The 27,051-nt window shown below is 45.3% G+C and overlaps 1 protein-coding gene across 1 annotated transcript; it reads left to right on the top strand.

Moving 5' to 3' along the window:
- Nucleotides 1-980: 980 nt before the first annotated feature.
- On the top strand, nucleotides 981-21,422 carry LOC119181409 (ubiquitin-conjugating enzyme E2 T). Its single transcript, XM_037432639.2, has 5 exons — nucleotides 981-1,345; nucleotides 1,536-1,605; nucleotides 8,585-8,690; nucleotides 13,761-13,859; nucleotides 18,392-21,422. Exons 1-5 carry the CDS (start codon nucleotides 1,237-1,239, stop codon nucleotides 18,467-18,469), a joined length of 462 nt encoding a protein of 153 aa, XP_037288536.1. The 5' UTR covers nucleotides 981-1,236; the 3' UTR covers nucleotides 18,470-21,422.
- Nucleotides 21,423-27,051: the final 5,629 nt, after the last annotated feature.

The following is a 27,051-nucleotide window of genomic DNA, read 5'->3' on the forward strand; positions in this document are numbered from 1 at the left end:
ACGCGTCCGCTATATGGGATCCCGAGCAGCAAAATTTAATCAACGCGTTAGAATCTGTTCAGAACCGCTCAGCTCGGTTCATTTGTTCTAATTATTCCCGTACTGCTAGCATATCAGAAATGAAATCTAACCTTGACCTGCCCAATTTAACTGTCCGGAGGAAACTGGTGTGACTGCGTTTTTTTCATAAGATATTTTTTCACAATCCATCAATGAAGCGAGACCTCATTTCACAACCGTCATACCACTCATCGCGCGCATTGATCACCAGCATAAGGTTGCCATTCCGTTTTGCCGCACCAAATTATGGTGGCTAGAATTGCTGGCTAGAATTGTTGGCTAGAATTCTAGCCACCATAACCAAATTCTTTTCAGCAGCCTTCTTACCGAAAACAGCCGCCGATTGGAACCACCTTCCCTCTTCCGTTGTAACAATAACAGACCCTTTGTTATTCAAGACTGCAATTTCTCAGCAATGTTTGTAACTATACGCAGTTTCCATTATCTACCTTTGTCTTGTATGTGCTTGAATTCTTACTTATACATTTTTAGTTGATTTATGTTGCCTTCGTGATTTGCGCATCTGACACTTGTTTCTTTTCTTTGTCTTTTTTTTGTGTGTTATAAAATGTTGTACCCACCCCCTCTGTAATGCCCTACGGGCCCTGAGGGTATTCTAATAAATAAATAAATAAATAATAAATAAAGGGTACAGCTCCTCCGAGGGTACAGCCATATTCATCCACCCATTCATTATCACGGCAGTGGGCGGTACCAGCTAAACGTTTTTCATCTGCGGCCCATAGGGGCGCGTCAGTCGAGAATTGTTCGAGACCTGCAACTGTGCACCACTGTTTCTGGGGCTATGCAAAGTGTTGCGTTGTTGCACCGTCCGCCACAAGTGACGCTAGCGACCGAGAACATTTTTTGAATGAAGGAGAGAAAGAGTGTGGCAGCTGTTTTTCTTCTCACGCGGCAGGCATCTTCCTAGAGGAGGCGTTGTCATAACGCAGCCTTCTGTGACGCAGCGACGCTGGCGACGCAGCTCGGCCTGTCCGTTAACAGCTGGCGCGCGCCTTTACGGAACGACGGCCGGCACCGCGACCAGTTCGAGTTCTTCATCTTCGGTGTCTTCTGTTTGACGTGGTATTGCTCGGAAGATCGAGCTCGGAGCCGTCGCCACAGAAGTAGACGAACGCAGCGAGCTTTACGGAACTCAATTACACGAGAGTCGCGATGCTTCGTAACGTTCGTATTCAGCGAGAGCTGGCGATGCTGAACTCGGAGCTGCCTCCGGGCATCGTTTGCAACCCGGTCGCCGATATGTTGGACACTTTCGAAGCAGGCGAGTATCTCGTTTTGGACAGCTTGAATTGGCATAAGACGCGCCGTTTCTGACTGTTTAGTAAACGCGGAGCGCCGCAAGTGTGTTGTTTCGTTTCTCTACCGCATTGAAAACCTTCGATTTTCATGTGACCACATTGCGCCTGATTGACGCTATTCCCTGACCCTGTCTTTACTTGCGTTTGTTACAGTCATCACCGGTGCCAACGGGACACCGTACGAGGGAGGAATTTTCAAGCTCAACATTCGCATTCCCGAAAGGTGCGTTGCCCACCGCGCTCATATCATCGCTTAATTAATCCCAAAACAAAATGTAACGAGTACGCTTTAAATGTTTCGATACATTTAATGATATAATCAGCTTGTAGAGGTAGCTATGCAAGAACGTCATACTTAATCGAAAGTGTTCTCTAATAAACACAAATTTTCCGTCAATTCTTGGTAAATTGCTCATTGCCCTTTACGCGATTCAGTTTCCTTGCTGTTGATTGTTTCGTACGTATGGCGTAGCAGAGAAAGTATTGGTCATTATGCTTTGTGATTACCATGAACTTGTACTCTAAAAGTTCTCCTGTGTCTTGTATTTCTGTGCCATGCAGATAATCTGAGTCGGCCAATAGCTTGCTTGACTCAGCTTTAGGCAGCTTGGTTATTGCATATGTAGTGCTGGCAAAAGCTGTGACAAGCATCTTTAATGAGAACAAGCAATTTATATATCATTTGGATGTATGTATTTGGTTAGTGTGTTCATATCTTTGTCAGACTGTCCTTGATCAAGTGTACCGCACATCGAGAAAAAAAAGGAGGAAGCCATACAGTTTCATACAATAATACCTAGATAGTAATCTGGCACTGCGATCGTGTAGCTTCATCGGAATTATGGGAAGTACAGGCTTCGGATTGGATAGGGTTAGCTAGTGAACTGTCAACGGACTTTTTTCTACAGTTTCAGTTTCATACTTCACGCAGCTCGGGTAGTGGGGTGCGGTGAAAAAGGCTGAAACAGTGCCTTTGTTCAAAGAAGCTGAAAACTGCTGGGCCTCTCAATTGACTTCCACGTTGTAGCTGTATAAGTCAAGTTTAACAGCTTAAGTGAAGCATTTTCCTCTCACCGCTGCACATAGATGTAGAGTCCCATGGCAGTGCAGGATATTACATCGAGTTCACGTTTGTTGTTAGTGCGTCTTGCCAAAACTCGTTGAAGTCAACTGCAAAACAATGGCGACATAAAGTGCACGCGTCGCCACACTTTTCCGACTCGAATTCATAACAAAACGAGAGGTGCGTTGGGGTAGACCACTTGGACAGGCGCACCTGGCATCGCAGCAGAGAAAACGTTAAATGTTTCTGACTTAATACTGTGCTGTTATTTTCATAAATAAATATTGCATACTTTTGAGGGCAAAATAAGCATGTTTGTTTTGAAATGTTGTAAAGAATAATTCATTACATCTTGATGCCAAATCTGGTAGGCAATGGCAGAGCAGTGCATACCCTGGTGGTTAGATTTGTCCAGGTTTCACTTCTACCGCCTAGTCACAAAAACCTTTTGCAATAAAGTTTGTGTACAAAGAAATGAAGCAAGTTTAAATTAGACATAACTTCATATCACTTTGTTTTACACTCAGCAAACAAGCGTCATGAATCTCAAGAACGTGATCCATCCGAAGCCTGCACTTTCCATAATTCCCATGGGGGTACAAGCGCCGCTGAAGGAGCCAACGTAGACAGTAGTGCCAGATTGCCCTCTAGGTATTTTTGTATGAAGCTCTATGGAGGGAGCGATACGTCACGCCTGCCTTGGCAAGCCAAGTCGTTTTGAAGCCAGCTGTGTCGACCCAATATGTGACCTTTTGTAGTGAGATCATGCAAGCAGCCAGACTTCGGACTGTGGCGCCCGATAGCTTTTAATCAAAACGCGCTTGTTCAGCGCAGAACGGTGGCTCACACAGGATGTTCAAAAAATGGAACATCACCGAGAGTACTAAATCCTACCGCACGTACTGATGTTTTGATCACGCGTTGGGCCGACATGGTGAGCTTCACCTCGTGTGACATAATGCTCCCTCCTTCCTCCATGGTACCACAGGTGCCTGCAGCCTTAGTTGTAGTAATTGTTGCTGGCTTAGGAGATAGAATAGTTTTTAGAGCTCATTCACACCTTCAACTAGACGAGCTAGCGCCACCGAGTTAGTCGCAAGGTGACTGGTTGCAAATGGCTGCTTTCGTTTCAACATGACTGCTTTGGATCAGTTGCTCGCTGCTTGATTTTTGAGTTACAAACCTCTGAGCCAATCAGATGCTCAAGAACAGAACGTCAGCTTATTTTATTTATTTATTTATTCAAAATACCTTACAGGCCCACTGAAGGGCATTGAGTAAGGGGGGCATCAGTATACAAACGAAATAACAATAAAGGAGAAAAGCAGACGAAAAAATATATACATATATAAAAGATTACAAAAATCAAGGTGCAACAGCGTTATAGAATGCTAGAGTGCAGCGAAATCAGGTTGTCACGAAAAATTTCACGGTTACAAATGGATACAACATGATCCGGAAGGCCGTTCCAATATGCAATGGCTCGAGGTAGTGATGATAAGTTAAATGCCTGCGTGTGACCATGAATGCGCATAAAACTATGGGCATTGTGAATGTGCTGGGAAGTGCGCGCAGGAGAATAAAGTGACAAACAGTGAATTTCATTACTATAAGTGTACCTATGAAACAGCCATAAAAGAGCAATGTTGCGGCGTATTTCTAGTGACTGAAATGCAAGGTCTTGTTTTATTAGGGTAATACTTGAATGATAGTCGTAGTTTCCGGAGATGAATCTCGCTGCCCTATTCTGGACGGCTTCCAACATACGTACCAAGTAATCTTGATATGGTGACCATGTGGATGATGCATACTGTAGCTGTGGGCGAACATAAGTAATATATGATAATGCGCATACGTTAGAAGGAGCATTGCGCAAGTTTCTGCGGATATATTCGAGAGATTGAGATGCTTTCGATGAGACAGCTGCTATATGCGTAGTCCAGGATAGATCCGATGTAAGGTGAACGCCTAAATATTTGTAAGATGGTGTAGCTGACACAACGGCGTTATTAATCTTATAGTGAAATGCTGAATTGTTATGCTTTCGAGTGAACGAGATTAACTTGCATTTAGAGGCGTTAAGGGACATCTGCCAAGTTTCGCACCACCGGAAGGTTAGGTCAAGGTCATTTTGGAAAGCGGAATGATCATTAAAACATTTAATGTTGCGGTATATGGCGCAATCGTCAGCGAACAACCTAACTGTGGATGAAAGGTTATCGGGCAAATCATTAATTTATATTAGAAAAAGTAATGGACCTATTACACTGCCTTGGGGAACACCGGATGTGACGTCGCAAAGGTTAGATGAAATGTCGTTGATCACCGTAAGTTGCTGACGTGAAGAGAGGAAGCTTCGTAGCCAAGACAGGATTAATGAATCAATACGGAGTGCGGCCAATTTAGACATTAAACGACAATGAGGGACAGTATCGAATGCCTTGGCGAAATCAAGGAAGAGGCAATCACTTTGTTCGTTAGCGTTCATATTAAAGTGAAGGTCAGTCGTGAATTCGAATGACTGGGTGTTACATGAGTAGCCTTTTCTGAAGCCATGCTGATGGGAGAAGAAGAAGTTGTGCGATTCAAGGTGATCGTAGATATGAGAAGCCACGATATGTTCCAGTAGTTTGCAAGAGATGCATGTAAGTGAAATGAGTCGATAATTACGGGGCGAAAGCCTGTCAACGGACTTAAATACGGGAATCACCTTACCAATCTTCCAATCCTTGGGCAGTTCGCCTGATGATAGCGATTGGTTAAATAGGAGACAGAGGAAGAGGCTGGAAATATCTGTGGTGTTCTTCAGTATTTTGCAGTTAATGTTATCAATACCTGATGAAGTAGAAACTTTAAGATTCGTGACGAGTTGGGCTATACCTTCGGCAGTGACAATGATTGGGGCCATTAAATCGAAAGAGTGATCTGGAACAAATGGCACATTGGAATAATCTTCCTGTGTAAAAACAGACTTCATATCACTTTGTTTTGAAGGCAATAGCAATGCAAGCAAATATGAACTCTATATGGTTATAAATTGCATGCAGTTTTGAACATCTATTGCATTGACACTCTTTGGTCAACAGTTGTAAATGGTCACTTAACTGGTGCTAGTCGCAGGTGTGAGCAAGCCCTCCCGTTGATGTCTTCATGTACTAGTGCATCGAAAAACTGCTTAAACAAGTTCCCTGGCAGCACAGTAGGTACAGCTCGCACAATTCGACAAATCAACAAGTGTTGGCGCATTGAAAAAATGGTCGCTGTTAAAAGTGAAATCAAGTGTGTTTAACAATATAGTGCACCGATGAAGGCATCGCCACCTTGTCTGGATGCTGGCGCAATAAGCAACCTTCGTCATTGCAGCTTGACGAGTAAACTGTTGAACTGCATAGCTCAATATTTAATTTCAAACCACAACTGTATTTGTGTGGAGATTGAATGCAAGATTGTGTTTACCAATACCTAGGTGCTCATCAAAAGAGCCTCAGGTAGCCAAAATTACTCTCGAGTTTAATTGCTGTGTGCCTCAGTCATGTTGTTCTGGCATTTAAAGCCTCAGCATTCGTGTTTTAGTCTGACGTAAGCTTGATGTCTGCCAGACAAGCATTCTAAACATGAAACACTATAGAAAGCTGTTGTTTTATGTTCACCATATCTCTGCACCAAAATGTTGCTATTTTTTGTGTTTGTTTTTTTAGGAATATTCACCACTCCAGTAAGGAGGTTAGAAACTGCACATCTTAATATAAATGATTTGCAGTGCTCACATATATTTTTGCTCCATATAAATGAATCGTCTCACCAGAAGAAGCGAACTTTAGAAGTTGTTGCAAATTTTTATGCAGCTGCGCTATTCGATCAACTTGGGTAGTGATGTATGTTATAGCAGTGTTTCATTGAACAGACATTTCATCAAACTTTCACTGAGCATCTGTGCCAGAACTTTACAAGTATGGCTCGCCACACCACGTAAGTTTGAGCTAGATTAGTATGCTTGCAGTTAAATAGAAAGCATCACCTGCAAGAGAGTGTTCCCTCCAGCGCTTTTCTTACGTTGTGAAAGTAATGGTGCTTTTATGTTCTTAGAATACCCCTGTCATGGTCCTGATAGTAGAAATAGTTGTTAAAGTTGATAGTAATTTTAAATAAGCCAAAAAGCACAGCACCCAAAGTAAAACCCAACCAAGCAGTTTTGTCTTCTTTTGGCGTAGACGTCAACGAAAACCAGAAATTACACAAGACATGCCAGTCCCACCAGCGCTAAGTATGAAAGCTGCGAAGGTGGTAAAGAGCAGATGCTCAAGGGAAAGGTGACCCCGTCACAACAGCCGTGCTGTGTCTGTTAGTTACCGTGCTCCTCAGAGCTGTTAGAAAATTACAGTCATGATTCAGGCTCATATGGTGGCTAAGTAAAATCGCCATTCTTTTGCAGTGAAACAGGGCACACCTGCTTAGTTATGTACTTGCTTGGTTGCACATTTCACCCTCAGATGGCGCCACCTGCCCAAGCAGCTGATTTTGCGGGGTCACGATCGGCAAAATGCTATCGCTGGAGAGTTTGCGGACTAACTGAAGCTTTGCAGTATTGCTATTAGAAGTTTGGCAATAGCGGTGTTTAAAATTGCGCTGGCAGACTTGAAAGAATTTAATATACGTCATGTACAAGCCACCTTTCACACGACACGCTAGTCTTTGTCACGTTGCACCCTGTATACATTGTAGAAAGTGTGTTTGTATGGTAATGGCCACGCTTAGCACATTTCTGTAATGTTTGCGCATGGGCACTCTCCATCCAGTAAAGTATTAGCACAGTTTCCCTGTGGTGAAATGGCACTACTATTTAAAACATTCTAATATCAAGATAAAGGGTGATCGTTAGCTCTGAGTGTTTCACAACACCACTTGCCATTCCTCGCACTCTGGCACACAACAAACTGAGGTTGGCACGCCAAACCAATGAAGCATTGGCTAAACAACACACTCAGTCGTTGCCTTGTGAACAGGAGACAATGTAGTGGCACCTTGGTACGGGCACTTGCGTCATTTTGATGGAGATGTTGTCAAACACAATTTTGCCAATAATTGTGGGAAGCCAGTTGGGAGAGTCCAGGCCATCTATAAAATTCATTTGTAAAGAATCTGCATATCCCTCCAGCCTGGAATTGGGGACACGTAATGGAAATGTGCAAGGGAACGTTTTATGGAGATCCATTGATCTCGAAATATCGAGTTGGCCTTTTAGAGAAGCCAAAGCTAAATTTTAGGGATCCCTAGAGCTAATAAATAATTTGCAGCTGCTCGAAGCACGGGCACTGACAGACAGCTGTATTACAAATCACTAGCATAATTGGAAAGCATCTCCCGACAGCCAGGTGCCTCGAATAGTTTTTCAATGGGCGATAATTAGTATAAGTTAGTTTTCTGGCCAGTAATCATTTGGTGGCAGCCTGCACAGCCATAGAGACCTCTATAACATATGAAACAGTGCTACATTATTTTGAAAAAGGCGCCCAAACCTCAGCAGCTTCGGCAGCCTGCTGAGCAAAATGTTTACATATTTCATTGATGTTTACATATGTGCCATGGCTTGAGTGCTGAATGATGAAAAACAGCGCATTGTGCTGTGTCTTACGAAATACTGAGAGTGGAATAACTGTTCTGATTGTGTTTTGTTGAAAGTTCTACCTATATTTTACTAATTTTTACTCCGTTAAGGGTTTTCTACAGCTCACAGTGTTCAATAATTGACCAAAAGAAAATAAATAATGGGTACACTATAGAGGTACCCACTTGAGGCACCCGTAGCAGTGTTCAAAATGAAAATAATAGGTACACCCTGCAGGTACCCATTTGAGGCACCCATAGTAGTGTTCAAAACTGAAATAATGGGTACACTACAGGTACCCATTTCAGGCATTCATAGCAGTGTCAAAACGAAAATAATAGTTACACTGTGCAGGTACCCATTTGAGGCACCTGTGGCAGTGTTCAAAATGAGAATAATGGGTACACTGTGCGGGTACCCATTTCAGGCACACATAGCAGTGTTCAAAATAGAAATAATGAGTACACTGTGCAGGTACCCATTCGAGGCACCCGTAGCAGTGTTCAAAACTGAAATACAGGGTACACTATACAGGTACCCATTTGAGGCACCCGTAGCAGTGTTCCAGACACCAGTGTACCACCCCAACGTGGACTCTACAGGCCGCATCTGCCTAGATGTTCTCCAGATGCCACCCAAGGTGAGCCATACTAAAGCAATAGGTTGACGACGAATTGTTGTCTTTTGCTATAGTCTCTTGAGACTCGAACACAGTTCAGACACAAGTGTTTCTCATGTTAGTTCGGATTCTCGACTCGTGAGCTACGGACATGACCAGCCCGTCCTTTGTTTGTGTGTATCAGTTAAAAACTGAATCAGCTTGTTATTGCAAAAGCTGCCTCTCTGTTCCCTACGCTGGGATGGAGGTGTAAGATGGCATTTGCGTGGTATGTGGCCATGTTGATACTGCGACCAGGCTATCGTGTTAATTGCTATTTGGAGACAAGCAGCACCCCTCGGCTATCAATAACAAAATACCTAGAGTCACTAGTCTCAGAAAAGGGACATCAAGTCACGACATGCATTCAAAGTGAAAAGATGCACTGGTCGATGAAGTGATCATGCTATGTAATTTTGTCCTTATTGGATCCAGTTTTCTATTATCTATTATTCTGTCATTTATGTCAACTACTGACACAACTCGCAGTATTCATAGGACACCTAATATAGCAGGTACTTTGTCTCATTTGCCAATATGCAATGGTCTAGCGTTTGAGACCAAATTAGGGTCGGTTTTCTTCGAAACTGATGCTGAAAATATTAAACCACTTCGGTGCGATTTCACATGGATCTTACATTACGTTTTCGATGAACATGTTATTTAATAACCCACTAGTGTATTTGGAAGAAAACGCTTCTCTACAGGATAAAGCTCGTCCATAAATACTTGCTAGGAAGCAAATAGTTGGGCATGAGTACTCACTGCGGAAAAATGTCTCAAGATAAGTTATTTAGAGCAGGTAAATCTTGAGTCTTGAAGGGATGAGACATTTCCAGAAAACTTGAAAAATAACAAACAAGTTTCCACTTTGGTTGGCTTGGTTCAGTAAAATTGCTAAAGGGGAACTCCGGCGATTTTTTTTAATATTTATCGACTTCAGTAAGACTTTGCATATATATATATATATTCTCAACCATATTTGGTAATATGTGCCAAATTGTACAACCGTAGGTCATGTAGCTTTTTAAAAAATGAACTTTAAAAATTGGTAGCCAAATCTGCATTCACACTTGAAAACGCAGGCCACCCTGTGTATGTGATGTAAGTTCCTACTCTTTTTCAAAACCCTGCCTCACCCAGCAGACGGATGCAGCACGTGCTTTCTTCTACGAGGCGATGACGACGCAAGCAGAGTTCCGCATTGTTAGCTGCATATAATGTTAGGCATCATTAACATTGGGTCTTGCACTAAGCATGCGCAATATTGAGCAACGAGGAGATCGATTTGGGGCATGTGACATGCTTCACACGTCGGCGGGTCGAAATCAAAAGGCGATGCTTCCGCACTGGGACAGTAGCTGCAGTCGTCACTCAACTTATCAGTGCACAGCTTGATTCCGCATTCGATGACATCACCAACTTTCTTTTCACGTGATAGAAGCACCTGTGCTACGTTTACAGCCTGGCCAGTCGTGGCGGCGTATGGACGATTTCACCAGCGTTTGCCAGTCTCTGGCAACATTGTACGTTCGCGTGAAACAGCCCTGGAAATTTCCGGTTTGGCTTGTTTTTTACTTAGTTTTAGCCTTCGTTGCTGGGCGCGGCTGCTTGTATTCCTATGTTCTATGCGGATAAAATTATTACAATGAAACGCTTGCAACTCGAGCACATGCTGTGTCGAGCCAGGATGCAGTCTGCAAGCCTGAACTAATTTCACGTGCTAGTGAAAACTTCTGTTTTCCGACCAATGGCGATAGAAAGAATGCCTGCATTGCAGTGATCACACGAGAAAACTGGATTCCCTCTAAGAGTGCATAGGTTTGCTTTGCCCACTTCATTAAAGGCAATGTGAAGCTCAGCGCCGACTAATGGCACAGAGGCAACACTCAGACGTTAGACTAATGGAACACCCCCAGTTACTGAGAACACATCGGTCACTGTCGTCCTCCACCCGTGGCAAATATGTGTGTAGTGACACCTGAAATAAGTAGCACAATGTGAAAACTAACACTGAAACTTCATCGCAAGGGTGTTTCAGCGACTTCATTGATGTGTAATATTTGAAACAATGTGGGACACCAAGTAGCCACCCTCAACATGAATCGCTGTGCAGTGTACGTCACAGTGTTCACATTGTGTTGTCCTTGTATTCGAATTTTCTTTTAAAGCGACTCCAGTGAGTGGGCTCTCAACTGTGCGAGCAAATGACTTATTGCCTGTCTTTCTGTCGCTAACATCGTCGCCTTTTAACTCATTTATCTTTCTATGGGAACATGGAACGTAGAAAGTCTGGTTTACTCTTAAGTAAGCCGTAATAGTTTGCGTGACCCAGCCACAGTTGACATCATCGCATAATCAATAAATTTTATAATTTCTCAGTCACACAAACACTTCGGATTGTGAATTTTTCTGATCATCGCTGATCTCTAGAAAAAGTGCCCGGTGTGACACAGGCGTAGAAATAAGCGTTTTATCCTGAGGTTGTGGGATTAGACGAAAGCACAAATATGTTCGTGGTTCGACAGAAGGCAGGTTTTCAGTCGAGTCGAAAAGCTGAATTCTACAACTTCACTATGGATAAAACAAATCTTCTGCTGCATATCGACAATTTTGGTGCGCTTTGAAGGCGTGCATAGGGCAAAGACAGGTGTGCCGCTGTCAATTCCCTGTTTGCGTCTACAAAAAAGTATACCCACATCGTTGATTTACAGAACCAACTGGCCTAATTAATTAAGTTCGCTGACAAACTTCTCTTGCAGCTTGTGCATTTTCTCTCGGCCACTGTTAGAGGTAACACGCAGCTGGGAGCCGCGCTCATTGGAACTCCTCGACGGACATTTCGCACGACCACGTGGGTGCGAGCCGTGTTACCTGCAGCAGCGGTCGCGCCTGTACCTTTCGTGCGCTACGTCAAGTCCCTTGGTGTAGCCGTTAACGTTGGTTTAAACACATCCTATGGAATGTGCCAGAAATAGTAGAGCAGCAAAATTATTGACTAGTCTCTCAGCAAAATGAACCACTCTAGCTGTTACAGGACTGTTGATGCTATTTAAAATGTTTAGAAAATTGAAAATTGCTCCAGCCACAGTTCAAAGAGAGCCCGACGTTTCGAGACCGACTCGGTCCCTTCCTCAGGGGGTGACTGTCTTGGTCATGGAAGTGTTGTCGCGTCGTGTTCTCTCACCACGGCTCCGGCTTTCCCTTTCCACCACGTTTCGGAGACCGTGAACGTACACCGAAGGCATTGTTCCCAGCGAGCGGTTCACGTTGGCAGGCGTATGCTGAATGTGCCAAGACTCGAGCAAGAGCCTCTTTACCGAATTCCGTTCTGTTTCAATAACAGAAGCGCCGTCTAAGTCAATTTTATGGTCGTGCTTCTCGCAGTGCTCCGCCAGAGCGCTACGTTGCACTTCCATCTTCCTGACGTCGTTCTTGTGTTGGCGCATTCTTTCCGGGAAGCACTTGCTCTCGCCTATGTAGCAGGCTGGACATCCAGAACACGACACTTTGTAGACAACGCCCGGGTGTAGCTCTCTCGGGGGTCGGTCTTTCGGCCGCGGTAGCAAGCGAGCGAGCGTCGAAACAGGTTTATGGATTACCGTGACCCCGGCTTTTCCTAGGATTCTCGAGAGCTGTTCACTTATGCCCGGCACATATGGAATGGCGACGCGGTTGTTCGGCGTCTTCGTTTCTCTCGTGTGCGGTGGTGTGGCCAGGGCGGAAAGGGGGTCGGGCGGTGTGTCGCTTGCAGGTGTCTTTCCGCGGTGCGGTGGTTGTCGTCTCGACAAACGGCGTGACGCCCGGCGGATGAACGCTTCTGTGTAGCCATTCCTTCGTAGCTCGGCGACAATCCTCTTTTCTTCTTTCTTCCTCTCACCTTCCGATGTGCAGATTACTCGTGCACGTGAGAGGAGTGCCGAAACCACTGAAGCTTTGTGGGCAGTTGGATGACAGGACGAAAAATGCAAATACCTGCCGGTGTGAGTTGGCTTTCTATACACCGAAAAGGTCATGCGCTCGCCCTGTCGTCTGACTAAAACATCGAGAAACGGAAGCGCCCCGTCTCGCTCTCGTTCCACCGTGAACTGTATCGCTTGGTCGATGGAGTTTAGATGTTCGAGGAAGCTGTCTACTGCTGCCTTCTTTATTATGCAAAAACAGTCATCCACGTACCTCACAAATACTTTCGGCCTGTCAATAAAGGAGCCCAGTGCCGTCTCTTCTATGTGTTCCATTGTGAGGTTCGCAGCCGTAACGGAGATCGCCGCTCCCATCGCGGTCCCGCTGGCTTGTCTGTAGAAGCTCCCGTTGACGCTGAAATACGTCCCCTTGAGGCAGTATTCCAGTAGGCGACAGAGTTCGCCGACGCCCAGGCAGGTTCTTTCATCCAAGAGCTCGTCTTGGTTCAACGCTGCTCGTGCGCTAGATACCGCTAGTGCTACGGGCACACTGGTGAACAGGGATACGACGTCGAACGAGACGAAGCACTCATCGCTGCTCACGGTCACATCTCTCATGCGCTCCAAGAAGTGGCTGGTGTCGCGTATGTGGGTTGGTGTTTGCCCCACGAGCGGCGCATGCTCACGAACGGTGCCGCTGCAATGTGAGCATGCCCACGAGCGGCACATGCTCACATTGCAGTTTTTTGAACTGTGGCTGGAGCGATTTTCAATTTTCTAAACTTTTCTACCCAGCCAGACAGATTGCTGTCAAAATGTTTACGTTTATTTCAAAATGGCATTACCTATGGTTGGAAATGCACTGGAGTTCCCCTTTAGGCGGAGCAAGTGTGATGAAAATAGTGAGTCCCTATACTAGTGGTATGACCAAGGGAAGTGATGCTTGCAACGGAGCCTAAAATATTTGTAAAAAATGTTTTCTTTTTTGTTGTTGTTCTTGTTGTTAGTGGTTTTGTCAGTGTGCGGAACCTTTGATGCACTTGATTGTTTTGTCACAGAGTTCTGTGTGTGCCTTTACGTGCAGCCTAGCCCTGACAAATGCTTGCTTTGGGTATCCTTGTGACCCCCTGTCATGGCGTGCTCTGTGCAGGGTCGCTGGCGCCCATCCCTGAACCTCAAAGTCGTCCTGCTCTCACTGCATGCCCTGCTGGCTCAGCCAAATCCTGACGACCCCCTTGTGCCTGAACTCGTGAGTAGTGTGCATCTCTACTGTGAAGAGCATCGCATTTAAAGGAACATTACTAATGGATTCCCTAGTAGTGGCAGTGGCTGTTTATGGAGAGCATAGATGCATGCTTTTGCAACTCTTAAAAGGCCACTAAACAGCCTCCTAGCTTTTTTCCCCCAACAAGCTCGCCCATTCGTGCAGTAGACCGTGGCGATCAGATTTTCCGAATATTAGTGCCCTACACTCCGTGCAGACGCTCCATCTCGAAAAACGATTCCCGCACCTGTCTAATTCGCCTTGTATGTGCAGTGGCGCGAGCATGCTCAAGGGCAACTTCACGCATCACTCAGCTTCTCAATTAGTGCTCTGTCATACGAAATGGCGCCTTGACCCTTCAGTGATGAAAATGAAAATTCAGCCTTGCAGTCAGCATTTTCATTTTCCTGTATTGCCCTCTGCCGTTTTGTAGAACCTAAGACTACCAGGAGAAGTAGTATTGCTAGAACAAAAGCCTCCGACGTGAAGAGGCGTCTATTTTACCACTAGGAGAAGGGTGCTCTACGCCCCACACCTCTTCCTCATGCTGCTATGACGTGCTCATCATGGGGGGGGGGGAAGCCTTGCTCATTCCTTGGCATGCAGCCAAGGACGTATTGCTGACGTGTCACGTTGCCGAAGTGGGTGGAGTCATGACAACGGGCTACTCCTTTCTCTTGCTAAGGTGGAGAAGACTGGCAACGCTGCACCAAAACTTAAGACCAGCTGAAACGGATGTTCTAACCCCTGTAACTTTCTTATTATCGCCCATAGTCGCAAAATTCCTACGGCAGCATGCTCACATTGCAAAAGTGCGCATATTTTCCTTCATTCCAATTTTTGAACCTCGGGGTCGTTTACTGGTCCTTTGAAGGAGCATGGTTCAGCATTAATAAAAGAAGGGGGGTGGGGGAGTGGTGAAGAAAGATAGGGAAAGAGAGACCACCTTCTCAAGAAACGGGTACCCACCATCCCGAGCACCAGGTCAAAGGTATCCCTCTTCAGTACGAAAACTGGTGCATGCCTTGTGGCACTGAGAATCGAGCTCTGTACCTCCCTGTTTGTAGATAGGTGCTCTGACCACTCAACCACTGCCGCAATCCTAATCCATACGCCATTGCAAAAAAAATGAAAATATATCACTACCAGGGCCCTCAAGCCATTAGGGCCCCAAGCTATGGCGTCTTTTCTTGTACTCCAGCTGACAAACCAAAGAATGCACAAAAGAACACAATACGCTGCCGCTCCTACTGCTTGGCAACCCCCAGGGCTGTTTCTTTTTTAATTACTTAATGACAAGGAATAGTGGTTTTACGATTTCTTGAACTTAAGGAATCCCAACAGTTTTTACAAAAAAGTCTCAATGATTCCCTGTCGCGGTGGTCTAGTGGCTAAAGTACTTGGCTGCGGTGGCTGCATTGTTGATGGAGCCGAGAATGCTGTAGGCCTGCGTGCTCACATTTGGGTGCTTGTTAAAGAAACCCAAGTGGTCGAAATATCCGGAGTCCTCCTCTATGGCGTCTCTCATAATCACATGGTGGTTTTGGGACGTTAAACCCCACATATCAATCAAATCAAGTCGCAATGCCCTCCCTTTTTTCCACACCAATGAAAAAGGGGCAAGGGCACCTATAGTTCTTCGTGAATTCAAAGTAGTACAGCTGCTGTGCCATATTGCCATATGGCTTTTGTTACTTACTGTTAATTACGGTGTGACATGTTAGTACGATAAGGAACTTGCAATAGCACGTGCACATGTGAGCGAACAATTGTTTGTTTCTGTAGCGAAAACTTCCCGTATGGCTCTGCATACCATGTCATTGTTTTATTCAAGTAATATTTTATACTGTTTTCGTTCAAGCAAATTTTTATACAAGCAAGAAAATTTTTTTTAATTAGCGCTTTTTTTTAAGTTAACCCTGCTGCAATACAGTAGTGTGATGCAGTGAAGCGTAATGAGAGTGGGAAGGAGCCACTAGCTTTCATGAGACAGCACTTTTGGTACCTTGATCTCATGCATGCGCAGTGTGATTATGAGTGCCAGTACAATCATAGAGGTCCAAAGGCCTTACTTAGGTGAATCGTAGAGGTCACGAACAGCTCTTAAGCTGTTCGTGACATCGCCTCGGCTCTGAGAAACAAGAGCTCAAAATATATACGGGAGTTTATTTTTGTTGTGTATGTATTTTCTCACTAAACCTGCCTGGTTTCTTCATGTGGGAAGAGTTGTTTTTTTTTTTATTTTGATAGGTTGATCTACTAGTACAGACTAAATAATTTTTTTTCCCTTATTGTGCTGTGAGTCATGTGTCCTGTAGAGTTTTTGTGACTTACGAGTATAACTCGCTTTTTACTTAAAGCCGCATAGCAACATTTAGTCATGCACTGAAAGTTATGTGCCCTATAGAGATTGTAATACTGAAAGAATTATTCGAATTTGTTTATTACAAGCAATATTTTGAAGCAGTGAGCAACCATGATGTGAGGAGCATCTTTTGCAAGCCGAACTCCTTCTCATCCTTTATGATACCAGAGTCTGATGGTCACGTGAGACACACATATCACCATGTCGCACACACGTGGGTGTAATGTGCTTTGTTTCTTTCTCACGAGTTAAAGGAGAAGTGACACAAAATTTGAAACTCAAAATGTGGCATTCATTCGAATGCTTGGTATGCATGAGTTTTTTTAACGAAGTATTAATCATGTCTGTTACGTAGAAGTTATTCTGTTTATAGCGCAAAGAGCCTCCAAGGCTCATCGACGCGTTCCCGGCCATGAGACATTGACAATAGTTTCACATGTTCAGCAATCTCATAGGCCACGCCTCAGGTGCCAAGTGACGATGAGCGAGCAGGGACGACGACAGTTTTAGTGTTGTCATCGCGGTGTTTATACCATCTGGCGGCAACACCTGGCTGCCTAGCAATGGCTTCACTTGGTTCGTGCAGTGTGTTCGTGTGAGTCTTGCATTTTCATTGTGCCGCTTCGGGTGATTTGTTGTGGAGTCGCGAGTGCAATTGTGATTGTTCGAAGCTACGGTCATTGCAAACAAGTAACACGCACACAGCGTTTATATGTCTTACCAACCAGCATGGCCCAAGCGTGCATTTCCAGCTGTCTCATCGCTGCTCGGTCCAGCGTTGATTGCAGAACCACTGCTAAGAGGATCAAACCCAAAATGATTCGCTTCGCTGCAATTTCTTAATATATTCTTTAGTGTTTTCATCATCGCTTGTGGACGCTGGTGACGGTGGCGATGACAAATGGGTGGTGTCAATGACATGCTTATATGCGCGTGCGTCGAGCAGACGAAATGTCAACTGAAGATCATGTCACCAATTCATGTGGCCACAGGATCAGTTGGGGCTTGACGGTGGGAGGTAATTGCTTGGTGGCGCTGAAAATTGGTGGGCTTTGCACCTGTATTGAATTCGGTTCGATACTAGTCATACTAGTCGATATTACACATAATTCATCCCTCTGCTGCATGATTAGTACCGAATCGTTACTAGGGGATCGATAACTACGCGTTGACGCAAAAAACGCGACATGCGTCAAGTTGATGTCACTGCTCCTTTAATGCTGTGCCTGAGAGCCTCAATGTTCTCCTCACCCGCCGTACATAAAGCCTGTCCTAGATGCAGGGCATGGCACGTTCATCCACATAGGTGTATTCGGAGTCGTACGTCATAGCCCCATTTTGGGGTATGGTGCCCTCTAGGAAAAGGACAAAAGAGGTTTAATTTGAAATTTGAGCTCTCTGTGGCACATGGCTTTGTATCACTTGGCGGACATATTTAGGAGCGCACAATGTTCGTATTGCACTTGTCAGTTTTAAACGGCAAGGCCTGATAAGCGGCCGTTCAATATCTTTATGGTGGCTGCAGCACCCCGCAGTTTTTTTCACAGTGTGGGTGTTAAGCTTTTCAATATTTTGGTGCATGCTTTTTTTTGTCCTCTTCTCATGTTTGTTCTTAGTCTTTATGCTTAGTCAAGCGAATTAAGCTGAACTATGCTAACATCAAGCTAACTTTTCGTGCAATTCTGTCGTAAATTTCATGCTGTCTGTATTGCCCTGTTATTGTGTTGAGTTTTTTTTATAGTTATCAACTTTTGTGGTTATCACACAGTTATAAGTGTAAATTGTTTTGCAAAGTAAGCGTCTTGCACTATATGTTTTTCTTCTTGCATTGCTAGTCTTTTGTGAATGCTTTGTCATTGTAGTATTGTATGGGCCTGCATATTGGCCTGCAGTATCGATAAATAAATAAAACTAAATAAAAATTAAGGCAGGTCATAGAGAGAACTAGCTGACTAAAAACTATTAAGCTACGACTAATTGCGACCATGCTTAGATAAGACTTTGTTAATTAAGTTTGTACAAATTATGATCATGCCAGTTACGACCTGACTAATTAGGGCATTGCTAAGAAACTTATTGGCCACGAGCTTCACTATTTGTCCAGCTTTGCGATACTAATGTAATCTGCCCACATTTCTTTGTGACCCACCAGGCTGACCAGTTCAAGTACCAGAGGGACATGTTCAACCGGCTGGCCGCTGAACACACTCGCCGACACGCCATGAGCTGAGCCTTTGACACACTGTTTTTGTTGATGCCATGCCTGCTTGGGTCCAAAAGGCTTTCCCAGCTCCAGCTCTTTTGGGAGTTGGAACAAAGAGAAGTTTTTCTTGTTCAGAATTTCATCCTTTTGTATTTATTTAGCCTTTCTAAACCACCAAGCTTGCTACAATTTCCTATAGCCTGCTCATGTTTTTATTGTGAGTCCATGAACATCCAAGAAGCAGTGTTCACAATCGAGTGTTACGTTAGGTCTTTCTACAGAGGTACAATGTTTTAGCTGTGTCAATACGTTTGAACTTCTCATATTGGGTCATTGTATTGTGCAATGTTTCTCTGTGCAAAGGTGAGCCCTGGGAAGAAAGGGACTGTCGTTAGGGAAGTTTAGCATTGTGATACATAATTATAATTAACAGTGTAGTAACACAAGTCACACCAGCTCATGCTGCATCGACCAAAGTAATAGTTTTTTTTTTGAACGAGGCAAGGACAAATATACTGCAGGGCTGCAAAAAGCCACCATAGTATGTAATTCTGAACTGCTAATATTTTTGTATTTTGTATATCTTTCGTGCATTTCTTGCCTTCAGAAAAATTGTCTATATATTCCCTGACACTACTAGGCAATGACTTAGCTGCAGAACGCTTATGCCACTTAGTCTTCTGTTACATGTATTAACTGGACCAACAAAAGTCATGAAGTTCTCATTCTGCAATACCAAAGTGGGCTCATAAGTTTTTCATTGTAGAATAATTCTTTTTGTAGCATAGCATGCCGGGAAATCAATTTTCTGGTGCAAGACAATGTCTCTGATGTGCGATTTTCACATAGTAAATTTTCAAGTTCACACCAGCAAATGCGGGTGGTTAAGCAGAAAGGCACCCGTTGAGTCTTTTGTTCAGGTAGAGTGTTTTGTCGAGTTGCGTACGCTACGGAACACCAAAGCGCGTTTTGACTATTGTTGCCTGCACTTCAGCCTGTAAAGTTCTCCTTTTTTTTCTTTTTTAATCAGCTCCTCAATCAAAGATGGAATGCAATGCGTCATTGTCGCCATTCTTTGTAATACGTGGCTATAGTGAACAACACGTGGGCTTCTGGGATATGCAGCTGCTATTAGAACTATAATTAGCTATTTTTGTGCCAGCTTTCTAAGTGCCTGCCTGTTTGGCGATTGTCACATTAGGTAGTTTGTGACTCTGTACTGCATAACACTGCATTTCACGATTCGCTCAAGCCTTCCGCACTGAAGACGAATTGGCAGCGATGAATTGAACCGAACTGGTTGGTGGTGGATAGAAATAGGATAACCACAGAAATGATTCATTAAAAGCAGTAGTTTTCTGTTCCTAAGTTATATCGTGAAGCAGGCCTGAAAAAGGCATGTTTGGCAGTCGGTAAGAAGTCTTTGGTGCATTCACTATTCCTTGGCACCACCCAGACAAACACGGCAGCCATGGTTTTTCCAGTTGAGGTCGAAATTTTATGTGGTCACATTGCTACCCGCTGCATTGGACATATAAGCATTAGAGGTCATTTGACGCACGCAGACTGATGAAATTCAAATTGTCGATTAGGGTCATTTTCGAGATAAGAATGATGATTTTAGGCCCGTAAAACAAATCGTTGAGCATCAGCTGGATTTGTTGGTTGAGATAAAAATTTAGAAAAATTGAATTTTTGCAAAAATAATTTATTGGGCCTTATTTCTTCAAGGCTAACAATTTCTAAAGAGTTGTTCATTGTCAATGTGAGACGTGGGAGTATTTTAAATGCAGCCATACACAGAGTTGTACATTTCTTTTCCATATTTAGTAAGCTTACAGTCATAATCAATAAGTCTTTGTCATCCATTGTTCAATGTAACGACACATTAACGTCAAAGCAATGGAGTTTGACGAATCTTTTACTGTGGTGAAATTTCAGGTCATTTGATGTGGGCCTTGCCTAACACATTAGTCCAGTATTATGGAAAAATGAGAAATCATAGCCAAATCATAATCATAGTCACATCACCAACTCTCGGCACCCAAGTGGCAAAGATCGAGGCAATCAGATGCACATCACTGCCATTTTTACTTTTTGACAAAAATTATCAAAAGCATTCTTATCTATGGCACCATTTAGCATTGCTTCATCGATTTTATGCTGCCCAGGGGCATTTTTTAACCCTGTAATTAGCATCATGTTTTAACTTACCGTATGCCCCAAATTTTTAGCTTGAAACAGCTTTACGATTTGGCTGCAGGGTAAGCAGAAATAACGACGTGCACATGCTAAGAATGCATAAAGTTTTCAAGAATTTTTGTTGCATATTAGGGAAGTTGGTAATTTTTTGTTTACATGTTCCGAAGTTGGGAACATAATCCTTTTCCCTCGAGCACTTGGGTCATTGGAGAGGTTATCCTCAGCCTGTGTCCCTTGCGTTTGCTGAATAAATTTCATATTACCACATTGCATATACATTCCAGATGTGGTACTTAACTCTGCTTTGTGAAATGGATGCAGTATTTCTGGGCAGTTCAACTTTACTAATGCTGCATTCTATGTGGTTCACTTCTTAAGAATTTCACAAATTAGCATTTTTCTCACCGTTTAAGTGTCCTTGAGCCATGTGCACACAGCAATGTTTATGTACTTACTAGCTGGTTGATACAGTGTCAACTTTTGTACTACACTTCCACTTGCTTAGTACAGCTTGTACTCATGCAGTTTCGCTATATATTTCCCGGTGTAATAAACTTGCACACAGTTGTTCGTCAGCACTTGTGCTGTGTGAACATTCTTTCTTCATCTCGTTTTTCTGCTGTTTCACCACAGTATCATGTACCACCTTGCCCTTCAAGACATCCTTCCATGCTCATGTGAGACTAACAGTGGCGTGTAATAACAGTAGCTTTCAAGGGAGATATTGTGGAATTGAATTTCACTGCTCATAAATAAAGATATATTATTGCATTTAAAACTCAGTTCGTGCCTTGTTTATCCATTGTTAACGCGATAGCGTTGAAGAGCTCGCTCTGCAAAAATTTTGGCATTGGTGTCGGTGTCTGCATCATTGGTTGTGAGTGCAAAATCATCTTGTCGTGGCCCAAAAATCAAGAAAGAGACAAGTGAAATAACTAATAAAAAAATTTGGGGTTTGAGTGAGAATTCAACCCAGGTCGTTTGCATGGCAAGCGGGTGGTCTACCACACAGCCACTCCTCTGCTTGTGAATAGTGAAAAAAAACTTCCTCTGCTTGTAAATGCAGTGAGAGTAACTTTCATGCTTTACAGACACACGTGTCCTGTATACATACTTCGCAATAGACCGTGAAATATTGCAAACGAAGAAAAAGATACGGCTTGGCATTTGTTCCATGTTTTGTTGGTCCTTTTTTCTGTCCTTTTTTTCCCCTCTTGCAAAAGAGAAATAATTAGTCTCATGTAGGGTAAAAAAAAATATAGAAGTAGTTTCCAAGATGGCTTTCAGGTGGTGTCACCGTCGCTGTAATTGCTGCTAAACAAGCTCTTTAACGCTGTCGCATTAATATAACTCTTGATCTTTAGCTCTTAAATGAAGTGTCGCTCCTGGGTCATGCTGCTAAATATAAATGCAATTCCATAGAGTAACCCGAGCGAGTGGCGCAGAAGCTCTCATTTTTCGCAGTTTTGTCTGTTTCCAGGTTTTTTACCTAGAGAGCCTGTGAAATCAGACATCGCAAACTATTTCGCATCTTACAGGACTTCACATGTATGTGATCGTTGAATTTAGTGTTCCGAGTGTCATGTTTTGAAAGTTATAATAAACTGCATATTATACATGCTACAGGTCTTTTATGCTCAGAAATTCGGGCCTCATAGGCTCTATGTTCAACACCTGTGAGAGCTAAGGAGTAGCCAACACTATTTTTCATGTGACAATTTTTTTGCTTTGTACCAGTGCACATCGGCGCTAGCCCTGTGCCAGGGAGAGAAAAGACGACGAAGTTCGTGTATCGCGCTCTCGGCCTCATATTTTCTGTGCTGCAGCTGTCTTGCTTGCCCTGGAGAGTTTCTTGCTGAAACTGCTCCGAAGAACACGCTTGTTACATTTGGTGGAGCGCTGCTGGGTCGTTCCTCTTTTCGTCCTGGAGCTCCGCAGCCGTACTTTACCATCTGCCCCCGGAATGGCCGAGAGCGCCGCTCCTTTTCAAGCACCACCTACAATCATGTGTGCTGGGACGCTTCGTCAACATGACCCTCCGATGTTCAGCGGCAACGAACTTGGCGTCGAAGACTGGCTGGTAGAGTTTGTGCGTGTTAGCGGTCTCAACTAATGGGATGACCCTGCTAAGTTGACGCGCGTCGGCTCCTATCTGACCGATGTAGCGAAGCTATGGTACTACAACCATGAAGCCGAGTTCACCACCTGGTCGGCATTCAAGCAAATCGTCGCTTCGTTCTTCAGTCGGCCTGGATTGCGCAAGCTTCGCGCCGAACATCGCCTCCGTGCCAGAGCCCAGAGGAACGGTGAGACGTTTACGAGGTATATTGAGGACGTCATCGATCTGTGTAAACGCGTGAATGCGTCTGTGGCAGAGTCTGACAAAATAAGGCACATACTGAAAGGCATAGATGACGATGCATTTCATATGCTGGTAGCCAAGTGACCTTGGACAGTAGCGCAAGTCATTGAACTGTGCCGAAGCTTTGACGAGCTGCGCAAAGAGCGCCTTTCTACCCATTGCGCCGGAATTCCCACAGTGGAACTTGATCTTTGGAAGCTAAGAGCACTGGCGCTGAATATTCCACCTTACTGCCTAAAATTAAGCAATACATCCATGAGGAAGTGGCTCGTCAGCTCTCTATTGCCACGTCTGTCACCGAGAGTCCCACGGCACTGGATCACTCACTCCGTCGTGTCATTCAAGCTCAAGTTGCTGAGGCATTTCCACCTCCTGTACCACCAACGCAGCCTGCAGCGCCTCTCACCTATGCTGAGGCCGTTACCTGTTCCTATGCTCGACCGTCGCCAACACCATCCGCCCCAGTCACCAACTACTCTCCACCACGCCCTGTTCACCAAATACGCCCGGTTCTCGCGCAACCCCTCTCGCCTCCCGGACCCCCTCACAACCCTTGGTGCACTCCAGACAACAGGCCCATCTGCTACGCCTGTGGCATTCCTGGCCATGTTGCACGTCACTGTTGTCGTCAGCGCAGTTTTTATGCCAATGATTACATCCCCAACCTCGACTACATGCCACAGCAGCCAGCATACCTTGTTTCCGCCGAGTCATCGGGCGCTTATTCTCGCTGTGCTAGTTCCCCCTCATGTCGATCTCCTCCTCCCCGGCGCCGCTCCATTTCTCCTATTCTTCGTCGTACCAACCCCACGCAAGAGGTAAACTAAGAGCCGCAGTTCCTCAGGCACGAACTGCGCCCTCGTCGAAAATTTCAAGGCCTCATCTTTCGCCTCCAAACGAGATTGCGGTTATTATTGATGGTCGACACAAGAGCTGCCGTTTCTGTTTTAAGTGATCTTTTGTGCCGCAAACTGCAGAAAGTGACGACACCCGTTTCTGATCTTTTATTACGGACGGCGAGCTCGCAGCAGGTTAAGCCTGTGGCGGCGTGCACGGCACGTCTTGGTATCAACGACGCATTACACATTGTGGAATTCGTTGTCCTACCAGATGCATCCCATGACGCGATCTTCGTTTGGGACTTTCTTTCTACACATGATGCGCTCGTTGACTGCGCTGAAGCTCGACTCGCTTTGTCCCCTTTCAATACCACAGCCGTCGACGACCCGAGCCCGGTGCCTAAATTGGTTGTCGCTCCTGACGCTATCATTTCTCCGTTCTCTGCCACCCTGGCGTCTGTTTACTCTGACTCAGTTTGTGATTTTACCGCCCTGTTTACACCGCCTGAAGGCTGTGCACGCCGACGGAACCTCATACTCCCATTTGACGTCGTTACCCTTGTGCATGGTGCCGGTGTGGTCTACGCGTGCAATCCCTTTCCTTGCTCGGCAACTCTGTTACGCGGCGAATGTGTTGGATATTTTAGACAGTTTTGAGGCCATCTTCCCTTTGGATGCAACGTGCGAAAAGACACTGTTGACGATAAATGCCGTCACCTCACCCACGGCTACAATCTCCCCTGTCCAAGACATTCTCCTGCGTAGCATCGATAACGCGCTTACGCCAGTCCAGTGCACAAAAGTTGTTCAACTGCTTCAACGCTTTCGTGCCTCTTTCGACATTGGCCAGCTATTATTGGGGCGTACGTCTGCAGTGGCTCATCGTATTGACACCGGTCATCATGCTCCCCTGCGACAGCGTCCCTTCCGGGTATCGCAGGCCGAACGCCGCGTTATTAGCGACAACGTCGATGACATGCTGAAACGTGGCGCGATTCAGGAATCGAACAGTCCCTGGGCCTCTTCTGTCGTGCTGGTGCGGTAAAAAGATGGTTCAATAAGATTTCGTGTTGACTACCGCCGCCTAAACAAGATTACACGGAAGGATGTTTATCCCCTACCCCACATCGACGACGCCCTGGACTGCCTTCAAGGAGCCGAATATTTCTCATCACTGGATTTGCGCTCAGGCTACTGGCAAGTGTCCATGGCTGAAGCCGACCGTCCGGAAACGGCGTTCGTCATTCCTGACGGTTTATGCGAATTTAACGTAATGCCTTTCGGCCTTTGCAACGCGCCTGCTACCTTTGAAAGGATGATGGACACCATTTTCAGAGGCCTCAAATGGCAGACCTGTTTATGCTTCTTTGATGACATAGTGGTTTTTTGTGCAGATTTCCCCTATCATATCGCTCGCCTTGAACAAGTTCTCGAGTGCCTCACTAACGCCGGCTTGCAGTTAAACCTGAAGAAATGTCATTTTAGCGTCCGTCAGCTTACCACCCTAGGCTACATCGTCTCCAAAGAAGGAATTTCACCAGATCCTGCCAAACTTAGAGCTGTTGCTGAATATCCCAAGCCCAGCACTCTAAAGGAACTCCAAAGCTTTATTGGGCTGTGTTCATATTTTCGGCGCTTCATCCGCAATTTCGCCTCCATTATATCCCCCTTGACACAGCTTCTCGCCCGCAGCAACGACCTCTCAGCTTGGAGTGCCGATTGCGATGAGTCATTTACGAAGCCTTGCCTACTCCTCACATCTCCTCCAATTCTGCGCCACTATGACCCCCAACGCACCTACAGAAATACACACGGACGCTAGCGGTGTCGACCTTGGCGCGGTACTCGCCCAGCGAAAACCAGACTTTGGCGAGTACGTTGTAGCATATGCCAGTCGTACGCTCACAAAGGCGGAGTCAAATTACCCCGTCACAGAAAAGGAGTGTTTGGCAATTGTTTGGGCAATCGGTAAATTTCGGACCTACCTCTATGGGCGTCAGTTCGATGTTGTTACCGACCACCACGCGCTATGCTGGCTGTCGTCCTTGAAAGACCCGACTGGATGCCTGGCTCTGGGCCTTACGATTACAGGAGTACGATATATGTGTGGTTCATCGCTCTGGACGAAAACACTCGGACGCTGACGCCTTATCTCGATCGCCACTGCCTTCTGACACTGCCGGCTCACCAGCTTCCACTTCTTATTCATCATCTCTGGCCATCATCAACATGCCGGAAGAACAGCGCAAAGATCCCTGGATCGCTCCCCTGCTTGACATTTTGTCTCAACGGGGCCCAAACTCCACCTCACGCACCCTACGTCGTCGTCTAACACTTCGCGCTTTGTGAAGGCTTGCTGTATCGTCGCAATTACCTGATCGAAGGCCGCAAGTGGCTCCTCGTGATCCCCCGTCATTTGCGCGCAGACATTTGCAGTGCCTTCCACGACGACCCTCAGTGCGGTCACGCTGGCTCGTTCAAGACGTACTCGCGTCTTTGCCTGAGGTACTACTGGCGAGGCATGTATTGATACGTTCGCCGGTACGTTCAGTCGTGCCCGGAGTGCCAACGTCGCAAGGTTCCTACTCACAGCACCGCTGGTTGTCTACAGCCATTGCCCTGCCCGACCATTCGAACGTGTCGGAGTCGATCTCGTGGGTCCACTCCCGACCACTATTGACGGCAACTGCTGGATAATAGTCGCCATCGACCACCTCACGCGGTACGCAGAAACATCTACGCTACCAGCCACCACCGCGAAAGACGTCACCTGGTTCCTACTTCGTCATCGCATTCTGCGCCATGGGGCCCCACGTGAATTACTTAGTGACCGTGGCCGCGTCTTCCTCTCAAATGCCATCGAGGCTATGCTCAAGAATGCCGCATTGTACACCGCACCGCTTCTGCATACCATCCTCAGACTAGCGGCATGACGGAACGCTTCAATCGTACCCTTGCCGACATGTTGGCGATGTACATGTCGGAAGACCACACAAACTGGGACCGCGTACTTTTTTTCGTCACCTGCGCTTACAACTCTGCGTCTCAAACTACCACTGGCTTCTCTCCCTTCTTTCTCCTGTATGGACGTGAATCTTCATGTTCTCTGGACACCATTCTGCCGTACAAACCGGACGTTCCTGAGGGCAAACCCATCTCTCAAACTACTGCTTACGCTGAAGAGTGCCGTAAACTGGCTCGCTCGT

The sequence above is a fragment of the Rhipicephalus microplus genome, unplaced genomic scaffold (assembly GCF_043290135.1).
Source record: "Rhipicephalus microplus isolate Deutch F79 unplaced genomic scaffold, USDA_Rmic scaffold_24, whole genome shotgun sequence".
NCBI classification, from domain to species: domain Eukaryota; kingdom Metazoa; phylum Arthropoda; class Arachnida; order Ixodida; family Ixodidae; genus Rhipicephalus; species Rhipicephalus microplus.